At 47.5% G+C, this 11,006-nt stretch overlaps 1 protein-coding gene across 2 annotated transcripts; it reads left to right on the forward strand.

The window, feature by feature from the left end:
• The first annotated feature begins 5,345 nt into the window (after positions 1–5,345).
• On the forward strand, positions 5,346–10,710 carry CIB3 (calcium and integrin binding family member 3). 2 transcript variants are annotated; one of them, XM_029218189.1, is made up of 6 exons: positions 5,346–5,406; positions 5,626–5,660; positions 7,085–7,196; positions 8,193–8,340; positions 9,167–9,362; positions 10,587–10,710. In XM_029218189.1, exons 1-6 carry the CDS (start codon positions 5,356–5,358, stop codon positions 10,606–10,608), a joined length of 564 nt encoding a protein of 187 aa, XP_029074022.1. In that variant the 5' UTR covers positions 5,346–5,355; the 3' UTR covers positions 10,609–10,710. The 2 variants fall into 2 exon arrangements, with proteins under 2 accessions (XP_029074022.1, XP_029074023.1); XM_029218190.1 differs by lacking the exons at positions 5,626–5,660; positions 7,085–7,196 and having other exon boundaries at positions 10,587–10,683.
• Positions 10,711–11,006: the final 296 nt, after the last annotated feature.

The following is an 11,006-nucleotide window of genomic DNA, read 5'->3' on the forward strand; positions in this document are numbered from 1 at the left end:
TCTCTGGGGGTTGCCCATGAGTGCAAGTGCTGGGTTGTATGGTAGTTGAATGTATTATTTTATTTTATTTTATTTATTTTATTTTATTGTGGTAAGAACACTTAACTTGAGATCTACCCTCTTAACAAAGTGTATACTACATTATTGTTGGCTAGAGATACAATGTTGTCCAGCAGATCTCTGGAGCTTACTCATCTTGCATGATTGAAACATTATGCCTATTGATTAGTACGTCTCATTTCCTCCCTCAAGTCCCTGCCAACCTTTTCTACTCTCTGCTTCCAAGAATTTATTTTAGATATCTCATATAAGTGGAATCATGCAGTGTTTGTCTTTCTGTGACCGGTTTATTTCACTTAGCAAACATCCTCAAAGTTCAACCATGTTGTCACATATTGCAGAATTTCCTTCTTTTTACAGGTTGAATAATATTGCATTGTTTATGTATATACCACATCTTTATCCATTCATTCATCGATGGACTTTCAGGCTGTTTCCATATTGTGGGAACTGTGAACAGTGCTACAATGGACATAAGAATGCTAACATCTCTTCAAAGTCCTGATTTACATTCTTTTAGATTTATACCCAGAAGTGGGATTGCTGGATCATATGGTAGTTCTATTTTTAATTTTTGAGGAACGTCCATACTGTTTTCCACAGAAGCTGCACCATTTTGCATTCCCACCCACAGTGTGCAAGGGTTCCAATTTCTCCACGTCATTGCCAACACTTGTTTTTTGTGTGTTTTTGTTTTGTTTTTTTTTGCAGATGTGAAGTGATATCTCATTGTGGTTTTGATTTGCATTTCCCTGGTGATTAGTGACATGCAGTATTGTTATTATGATTCTGAGTTTTACAGCCTATATTATTATTTTTTTGTGTGGCTGTGTTGGGTCTTCTTTGCTGCACGTGGGCTTTCTCTAGTTGCGGAGAGCGGGAGCTACTTTTCTTGCTGTGCGCAGGTTTCTCATGGCAATGGCTTCTCTTGTTGCGGAGCACAGGCTCTAGGCACACAGTCTTCAGTAGTTACAGCACACGGGCTCAGTAGTTGTGGCTCACAGGCTCTAGAGCACAGGCTCAGCAGTTGTGGCGCATAGGCTTTGTTGCTCCGTGGCATGTGGGATCTTCCCAGGCCAGGGATCGAACCTGTGTCCCCTGCATTGGCAGGCAGATTCTTAACCACTGTGCCACCAGGGAAGTCCTATAGCCTATATTATAAGGGGATTTAAAAAGACCTCCTTGTTCCCCGTTGCCTCATGGTTGAAGTCCAGGATATACTATAAGGTATTGTTGCATATAGTTTATCATAATAAAGCTGAAATTGATCTATGCCAAGATAAAATTAATTTATTTATACCATGAAAAATGATTTCTTGGAAATGCAAAAAAGAAAAAAATTCCATCATTGGAGCTGGTGTATCAGAGAAGCAGCCTCTAATGGCAGACATGAGCAGCAGCTTAATTAACCGTTATTAATTAACTTAATCATAGTTAGTGCTTGCTGAGCCCCTACATACAGCACTGGCTGGCTTGCTCTCTCTCAACTGCGTGATGCTTGCTCCAGCCTCAGGGCCTTTGCACTTGCTGTTCCCACTGCCAAGGACTCTCTTCCCACACAGCTTACTTCCCACTCACTTCCTTCCAGTCACTACTCATATGTCACCCCAACAGAGGTGCCTTCCCTTCCTAATCTTGTTAGCTCACCCTCATAGCTCACCCTCATCTACATAGCTCACCCTCATCTCTATCTATCTCTGCCCTGTTTTATTTTTCTTCTTAGAACTTAGCCCTCCTGACTAATTATGTGTTTATTTGGTGGCTTGCTCACTGGAATGTGAGATCCATGAGATCAGGAACTCATTTTTTTCCACAAATGTATTACCAGGACCTAGGACAGCGCCTGGCACACAGTACATGTTCAATCATTAGTTGCACATTAATTAATTGGGGGGGGAGTTACATAACCAAATCACAAAGTGTTTGATGGGGTCAGGCATAGGAATTTGGACTTCAACCACGAGGCAATTGGGAGCAAGGAGGTCTTTAAAAACTAGTTTTGTTATTGTCTTCATTTAAAAAATGTATTGACAAGCAATAAAATTCACCCTTTTTGTGTACAGTACTATGAGTTTTCACAAATGAATACAGCCATGTCACCAACACTACAATCAAGATATAGAACAGTTCCATCACCCCCCAAATTCCCTTGTTCCTCTCCCACCTCCCAGCCCCTGGCAACCATTAATATATTTTCTGTTCCTATAGTATTGTCTTTTTGAGAATGTCACATGAGTGGATGAAATCATCTAGTAGATGTCTTCTTGACTCACTTGAAAGAAGTGAGGCTTCTTTCACTAAGCGTAATGCATTTGAGATTCATTCACATTGTGCATATCAATAGTTCATTCTTTTTTATGACTAAGTAGTATTCTATCATATGGACAAACCAGTTTGTTTATCCATTCCCCAGGTGAAGGACATTTGTGTTGTTTCCCGTTTTTGAAGGTTATGAATAAGGCTGCTATAAAAATTTATGTACAAAAAATTTTTTAAGCTGAAATACAATTCACATACCATAAAAGTCACCCTTTAAAGTGCACAATTCAGTCACACTGAGTACGTTCACAATGTTGTGTAACATTCACCACTATTCAATTCCAGAACATTTTCATCACCTCAAAAAGAAACCCCATACCCATTAGAAGTCACTCCCCATTCCCCCTCCCTCAGCCTCTGGCAACCGTGTATCTATTTTCTGTCTCTGTGGATTTGCCTGTTCTGGGCATTTCATATAAATGGGATCATACAACATGTGACATTTTGTGTCTGGCTTCTTTCACTCAGCATAATGGTTTTGAGGTTCATCCACGTCATAGCATGAATCAGTGCATCATTCCTTGGTATGACTGGATAATATTCCATTGTATGGATAGACCGCAATTTCTTTATCCATTCACCCATTGATGGCCATTTGGGTTGTTTCTACTTTTCTTTCATGTACAAGTTTTTACGTGGACATATATTTTCAATTCTCTTCACCTAGGAATAAAAATTGCTGGGTCATATGGTAGCTATAAGTTTAACTTTTTTTTTTTTTTTTTGCGGTACGCAGGCCTCTCACTGCTATGGTCTGTCCCGTTGCGGAGCACAGGCTCCGGACGCGCAAGCTCAGCGGCCATGGCTCACGGGCCCAGCCGCTCCACGGCATATGGGATCTTCCCAGACCGGGGCACGAACCCGTGTCCCCTGCATCGGCAGGCGGACTCTCAACCACTGCGCCACCAGGGAAGCCCTATAAGTTTAACTTTTTAAAGAACTGCCAGACTGTTTCCCAAAGCGTCTGCACCACTTTACATTCCCACCAGCAGTGTATGATGTTTCCAATATCTCCACATCCTGGCTGACACCTGTTATTGTCTGTCTTTTTTAGTATAGCCATCCTAGTGGGTGTGAAGTGGTATCTCACTGTGGTTTTGATTTCCATTTACCTAATTACTGGTGATGTCGAGCATCTTTTCACGTGCTTACTGGCCACTTGTATATCTTTTTTGGAGAGATGTCTATTCAAATCCTTTACCCATTTTGCTTTGTTTTAATAGACTTTGGTTTTAGAGAAGTTTTAGGTTCACAGCAAAATTGAGAAGAAGGTATTCAGAGTTTTCCCTTACATCTCCTGCCCCACTAATGCACAGCCTCCCCAGATATCAACAACCCCCACCAGAGTGGCGCATTTGTCACAGGTGATGAACCTACATTAACCCATCATCAGCCAGAGTCCATAGTTTAATTAGAACTTACTCTTCATGTTGTACATTCTGTGGGTTTGGACAAACGTATAATGATGCATAGCCATCGTTATAGCATCATACAGAGTAGCTTCACTGCCCTAAAAATCCTGTGTTTCACCTATTCATCCCTCCCTCCCCCCAACATTTGCCCATTTTTTTCTTGGGTTATTTGTCTTTTTGTTGTAAACTTCTAATAGTTCTGTATATAGCTTGGAGACTAGTCCCTTACCAGTTACATGATTTGCAAATATTGTCTCTATTTCGTGCGCACGTACAGGTTTTTGTGTGCACATAGGTTTTCATTTCCCCTGGACAAATACCCAGGAGTGGGATTGCTGAGTCATGTGTAAGTGTATGTTTAACTTTATAAAAAACTGCCAACCCATTTTCCATAGTGGCTGTACCATTTTGCATCACACACTCAATGTATAAGAGTTCCAGTTGCTCCATGTCTTTGTCAACACTTGGTATTGTCAGTTTTTTCCCCCAAAAAGATCATCTTCAGGGGGGTCTTTAAAGCTTGATCATAGTCATATTTTACAGGATGGCTTCACACGCTGGGGCAAAGTATGGAAGCTGAGGCAGGGGCCAGAGGAATCTTGTGGGAGGAACTGCAATGGTCCAGGCCAGGGAGAGTGGGGATGAGGGAAGGGGAAGACTCAAGAGTGATTCAGGGGGCCTGGGGTATGGGGCTGGAACTGGCTGCGCAGGAGAGGAAAGTGGAAGGAGGCCAGATCCAGAGTGAGAAGGGCAGGGAGTGCCAGGCTGGGAACTTTCAACTCCCAGATTTTCTGCCCAAGAGGATTCTGAGTCTTAATAAGGTTGGGAGCTGCTACATTGTATTTACCCCTTGAGGATGTATGGGCACATTAACACATTAAAGCCTCTGACAAGTCCTGCAATAAAGAACTCTGGCCTTATTGAACTCAAACTTAGACATTGGATTGCTTTTCTCAAGCCATAGCTTCATCCTCCTCCTCATCCCCAATGCACACCTCATCTAGCTTGTTTACCATTATGTGCCTAGAGCTTGCTTGTATCCAGTGGTCAAATATTTTTTGGGGGGTTGTATTAATGATCTCATTAGATCTTCAGAACAACTCTATGAGGTAGGTACTAATATAATTTCCGTTTTACAAACAAGGCTCAGAGAGACCAGATGACTTGCCTAAGGCCACACAACTAGTGGGTAAAGAGCTGGAATTTGACCTGGGGTGTGCTGGCAGCCTCTCCACCACCCTGCGCATCTCTCAAAGGTGCCCCATAACCTCGGTCTCACCTGATGGTGGCACGTGTGCTCTCCCCACTGAGGGCTACCCTGTGACCTCCCAAAGCCCTTCTCCTTGCTCTGGTGGCTGTGCACATACTCAGGCTGTTGCCCAGAGAGCTTGGCTGTAACTTGAGTCTCACCCAGGCTGGGGGTGATGTGGAGGGTGGGCAGGTGACAACCAGGGCAGGGAAATTTGCCCAGACACTGGTACACAGCAGCCTGCCGACCGGTGTGGCCCCGAGGAGTTTGGGGGCTTTGGGAGCTTGTTCCAGGGTCCTGGCAGTGGTCTTCACCATGGGCAACAAGCAAACAGTATTTACTCATGAGCAGCTGGAAGCATATCAGGTAGGCGTGATGGGCCGGGCCCTCGGTGGGTTTGGCAGCCTTGGTTTACTGGCCCAAGAAATGGGGACAGCATCTCTTCATCCTGGGTGTGCAGTCAGCAAGCGTTCTGGGGAGGCTCTGTGTGTGGCTTCAGGCAGCGATGGACGTGGGCTTGTGGGAGAGGAAGGAGCCCCCCCCCCCCAGGCAGGGTCTGGGTCAAGCCAACATCTCTCTCCGCAGGACTGCACCTTCTTCACGAGGAAGGAAATCATGAGGTCAGTCTAGGGAGGAGGGAGGAAGAGGTGGAAACTTGCTATACGTTGCTTGATTTGCAATTTGACCACGTTCAATGCTTCATAAGGGTTAAAGCACTAATGGGGGGATTGCATGCATGGTCGGTGGATGGATGCAGAGACGGGAAGGCTGAGAAGTCACATCTGGTCCTGTTGTCATGTCTCTAGGCTGACAAGCTTGGCCTTTCTCCCAAAGGTGGCGGGGAGCCATAGAGAGTGTGTGAGCATGGCAGATACAGATCAGCATGTTAGAAAGATCCCCCTGAGGCCAGTGTGAAGAGGCTGGGAGGCCAGGGGCAGAGTCTAGAGCCAGTTCTGGGCTGTGGGGTTGACATCAATGTTAGAGAGTGAGAAGGTGGCCCCAGGCTGCTGCAGGTCCCTGGTGTGAGCGAGACAGGCATAGATGGGTATTCTACATCATCACTCATCCCATGGAGCTGTTATCCAGAGGCCCCGACCCATGAACTTGGAGCTGTGAAACTGAAGCTGGCCGGGGTTTAGCTGCAGAGTGATAGGGGCCAAGGCCCCAACTGTGTGGGCACAGAACATCCATTATTGATGGACACACCTTTCACCAGTGAGCCCCATTGTCTGGGTGAGGACAGCTTGCGAGGTCATCCTGGCCATCACGATTGGATTACTGATGGGGAAACTGAGGCTTAGACAAGGGAGGCTGACCCCAGGCCCCTGGGTAGATGGGTAGAGCCCCAAGGAGTTGGAGACTAACATTTTGTCTGCCTCAAGCTTCTCGCTTGTCAGACAGACCTACTGAGGGGAAAGGGGGATGAGGGGAAGAGGGACTTACTCAAGGCCATAGAGAAGCCCAAACCCAAGCCCAGGCTATTCTCTGAAGGAACCCAGGACTGAAGTTCCAGATATCTCCTCCTCGAGTTCCTAGCCATCATGTGACCGAGGGGCTCCTGGCAGATAGTAGGTACTCAGTAAATACTTGTTGAATGAATGAATGAATGAATGAAAATTTATCACAGTGCCTGGCACACTGTAGGCACTCAATAACTACTTGTTGAAAGAGGGAATGAATGAATGACCTTGCCTTAAACACTCTCTCTTTGTCAACCCCAACTGCTTGGTAAGCTCCTACTCATGCTTCAAAACCCAGCATCAATGCCCCCTCCTCCAGGAAGAATTTCCTCCTCCCTGGCTTGCTTCCTGCACTCTAGTTTTCCCTAGCTCTGGAGTCCTCTCTTTACCTTGGCATTGTCCCCACGGCGATAAAGGCACCTGTGTCTGGCTTTGTGTGTGTGAGGCTTAGGCCCACGGCTAATGGCTCTTGGGGACTCAGCATCTTTCAGTGTAGAGTAAGCAGCTGCAAGAGTGAGAGAGTAGGGACAAGGCCACACACACCCATCTCCCAGACCTTCTCGTTGTTTCTGTCCCCACACCAGGCTCTTCTATCGCTACCAGGACCTTGCCCCCCAGCTTGTCCCTCTCGACTATACCAGCTACCCTGATGTGAAGGTTCCTTACGAGCTCATTGGCAGCATGCCTGAACTGAAGGTATGCCTGGGCCATGGGGCAGGCAGGGAAAAAATAGTAGGGATGTCCCTTGCTGCATTCCTACGAGGTGAGTACTGTGATTATTTCCATTTTATATATGAAGAAACTGAAGTTCAGAGAGGTTAAGACACTTGTTCATAATCACACAGCTAGGACATGACATAGACAGGATTTAAACCCTGGGTTGTTGGGAAGATGAGATGAGATAATGCAGGTAAAGGGCTCAGTACAGGGCCTGTGACATGACAAGTACTCAGGGAACATTAGTTTTTCTTTTCATAGTAGGAGCTATTAAATGTGGGTTCTTCTCAGCTGGTTGTCTGACACATAGTTTGTGACTCTGGAGGGGACTCTTGGGGTGAGGGACTGTGAATAGAGATTATTTTATCACAGGGGACAGAAACCTCATTCAAGAGGGACAGAATGGGTTGGATCACATGAACAAAAAATGCAGGGAGAGGCTTAGCATCATGTACAGCTGGAACCAGGGTCTCTGAGAATATGCTTGGGAATCTCCCTCCATCTTTCAGCTTCTCCCAGGAAGAGTCTTCAGTCTCAGGAAGCCTGTTCTCTTGAGGTAGTGAAGGGAAACACCAGCTGCCTCAGATTTCCTCCCATAAGCTCTGCAACAAGCAGAAATAAGGTTCCTCCACCCCAACTTTTCAGCAACTCTCCCAGGGCAGCCTCTGATTGGCAAGTTTGAGTCATATGCTCATCCCAGAGGCAATCACGGTTGCCAGGTGAATGGAAATCCCTGATTGGCCTCACTCGGGTCATGTGACTGCCTCTGAAGCTGGAAATGGGGTTAACGACACCCAGACCACTGGGGTGGAGATTGGAGTTGCCTGAAGTCCTCTCCAGGGATCATGGGAGGAAGAGAGTCTTGGTGAGGGGTACTTGGAGGTTCCCAGGAAGGTGAGTGTTGAATATGAAACCATGCAGAGCCCTCCCCCCAAGGTCCTGGTCAGAGATTGGTTCCCTGCTTCCTGTCTCTAGGACAACCCTTTCCGTCAGAGGATCGCCCAGGTCTTCTCCGAGGATGGGGATGGCCACATGACCTTGGACAACTTCTTGGACATGTTTTCTGTGATGAGTGAAATGGCTCCCCGCGACCTCAAAGCCTACTACGCTTTTAAAATTTATGGTGTGTGCAGGGACCCGGGGTGGGGAAGCGGGAATGAGACCGGGTCGGGCCAGGGGCTGCCCTGCCATCACAAATGTCTCCCCAAGGGCTCTGAGGCCCTGCGTGGCCCTGTCCTTCACCTCACCCTGGTACCTCCCCACCCCATCCGTTTACTGACTCCATTCCAGCCACAATGGCCTGGCTGTTTCCCCAACACACCAAACTCTTTCTGTCTCTAGGCCTTTGCCTCTGTTGTGCCCTTGTCTAGAATACCTTTCCCCTGGCTCCTTCTTACCTTGAAATTTTGGTGAAAAGTAACCCATGCCCCCGAGTTACTCTCCATGCCACAGCCTATTTCTCTCCTTTCATGGAGCAATGCTGCTTAATTTCTTGTTCATTCATCTGTTCACTCCTTATTGACTTTCTCTCTGAGGAGACACGAGGGCAGTGACAGTGTCTTTTTGGTTCACCATCTGTCTCTGTGCCTGGCACATAGTAGGTACTCAGTAAATACTTGCTGAATGAATGAATGAATGAAAATTTATCACAGTGCCTGGCACACAGTAGGCACTCAATAAATACTTGTTGAAAGAGGGAATGAATAACAATTATCACACACTTGACACATAGTAGGTGCTCAATAAATACTTGAGTGAATGAATGACCTCCCAGCAGGTCCCTGCCCAATTCCAAAGCAAGATCCAGATACTACCCTAGGGTCTTGGGTTCCCTCCAGTGGCTCAGTTTCCTCCTCTGTAAGACAGGGAAAAGATGTGCCCATGACTGGCCCAGCCTGCCTGCCCCCGTGTCCCCTCACCACCACAGCCCCACCTGTTCTGCTGCACAGACTTTAACAACGATGACTACATCTGTGTGTGGGACCTGGAGCAGACGGTGACCAAGTTAACGCGGGGAGAGCTTAGCGCTGAGGAGGTGAGCCTGGTGTGTGAGAAGGTGCTGGATGAGGCCGACGGGGACCACGACGGGCGACTGTCCCTGGAAGACTTCCAGAACATGATCCTGCGGGCGCCGGACTTCCTCAGGTGACATTCCTCTCCACCTTGCACAATCCGTTCCCATGGATGAGAGAGGCTCTTATGGAAAGGGTTCATAGACTCCCTTTGTGAAAATCCCTCTGTTCATTCATTTGTGACCTTGGGGAACTTTCCCGACCTCCCTAGCCTCAGTCCCTGTGTCTTTAAAATGGGGATAATTAGAGACCTTGTGAACACCTCCTCTGGGTGGACACAGCTCTTTGGGTGAGTGGAATATGGTTGGACTTCAGCCCTCAGTTGCTTGAACATTTTGTAGTGAACAGACTGTACCATAGCACTTGGCAGCCCTGGGGAGAATCAGTGCTTCCACTGTAGGGCGGATAGCATGGGTTAAATGAGTTAATACAGGGGTTGGCCCACCACCTGTTTTTTTGTACCTCCCATGAGCTAAGAATGGTTTTTACATTTTTAAATGGTTGGGGGAGAAAATAAAAGAATAATCATACTCCACGACACATGAAAGCCGTATGAAATTCAAATTTCCGTGTCTATTGCTAGTTTTATTGGCACACAGCCATGCCTGTTTGTGTACATAGTGTCTACGGCTGCTTTTGAGCTACATGGTGGTGCTGAGTCATTGTGCAAAGTTGGAAATATCAACTCTTTGGCCCTTTGCAGAGAAAAGTTGAGTGACCTCTGAGCTAGTACACGGAAAGAATTTAGAGCAGTGCCTGGTATACAGTAGGTGCTCAGTAACTGCTTTATGGTTGCTGTTGTGGCTGTTATCATTGGTGGTATCCTTTCATGACCAGAGGGCCTCCTTCCTCTACCCTGGATAAGCAAGGCTGGTCTCCCGCCACAGAGACACGAATAATGACACCAGGATGAATCCCTTGCTACTAATTGAGCACGTACTGTATGTCCCGCCCTGTACATTGGCCTCTTTTTAGCCCTTATTACAGCACAGTGAAGGAGGGACAGCTTATCCCCATTTTACAGGGGAGTAAACTGAGGCCCAGAGAGGGAGGGGTAGCCGCGCACTTAGAGTCTGGGGCAGAGCCAGGATGTACACTCTGATCCAAAGAGATGTGCTCTCAACCCCTGTGGGGGTCAGGAAGGCCACGGCCTGGGGTTTATTGAGGGGGTCTATCTCTCCCCCACCCACTGTGGTTCCTTGCATGCCTCGGGGACTCCTGGTGGGAGTGTTGGGGAGAAGGACGAAGGAAGGGTACCCTCTGCCTGCTGACAGACTCCTTTTCTCTTTGCACCCAGCACCTTCCACATCCGCATCTGAGGGTACTGCGGAGGAGCCGGGCCAGAGGAAGGCAGGGCGACCCCTCATCTCAATGTAGAATCCAGTCTCCCTGGGCTCCGGGAATAAACACACATCACTGAGTCACAGCTGCTCCGAAAACATGTTTCCCAACTTTAACCTGGCAGACAAGAGGGAGGCAGCCAAGGATCTAACCTCTGTCCTCACTATGTGATCCTGGGTGTGGCTGCACCCTCTCTGGGCCACAATCTCCCCATTTGTACAAGGAAAGGGGTGACTTCTGGATGTCTCTCCACCGAGAGGGCTGGAAGTGCCTCACTGTGGGTCTTGGTGGGCAGAGGCGAGGTGTGGAGATCAGGCCCATGCTGTCCCAGCTCAGGGCCTCCCAAGGCCCAACCCTCGACTGCTCAAGTTGCCTT

The sequence above is a fragment of the Monodon monoceros genome, unplaced genomic scaffold (genome assembly GCF_005190385.1).
Source record: "Monodon monoceros isolate NGI ecotype Baffin Bay Population unplaced genomic scaffold, NGI_Narwhal_1 Super_Scaffold_12, whole genome shotgun sequence".
Lineage (NCBI taxonomy): Eukaryota > Metazoa > Chordata > Mammalia > Artiodactyla > Monodontidae > Monodon > Monodon monoceros.

Bases quoted from the DNA above. Each gene is read 5' to 3' on its own strand.
- CIB3 (XM_029218189.1), top strand. From the start codon at position 5,356: ATGGGCAACAAGCAAACAGTATTTACTCATGAGCAGCTGGAAGCATAT. The intron at 5,407-5,625 runs GTAGGCGTGATG...CTCTCTCCGCAG, and splicing joins AGCAGCTGGAAGCATATCAG to GACTGCACCTTCTTCACGAG. The intron at 7,197-8,192 runs GTATGCCTGGGC...TCCTGTCTCTAG, and splicing joins GCAGCATGCCTGAACTGAAG to GACAACCCTTTCCGTCAGAG.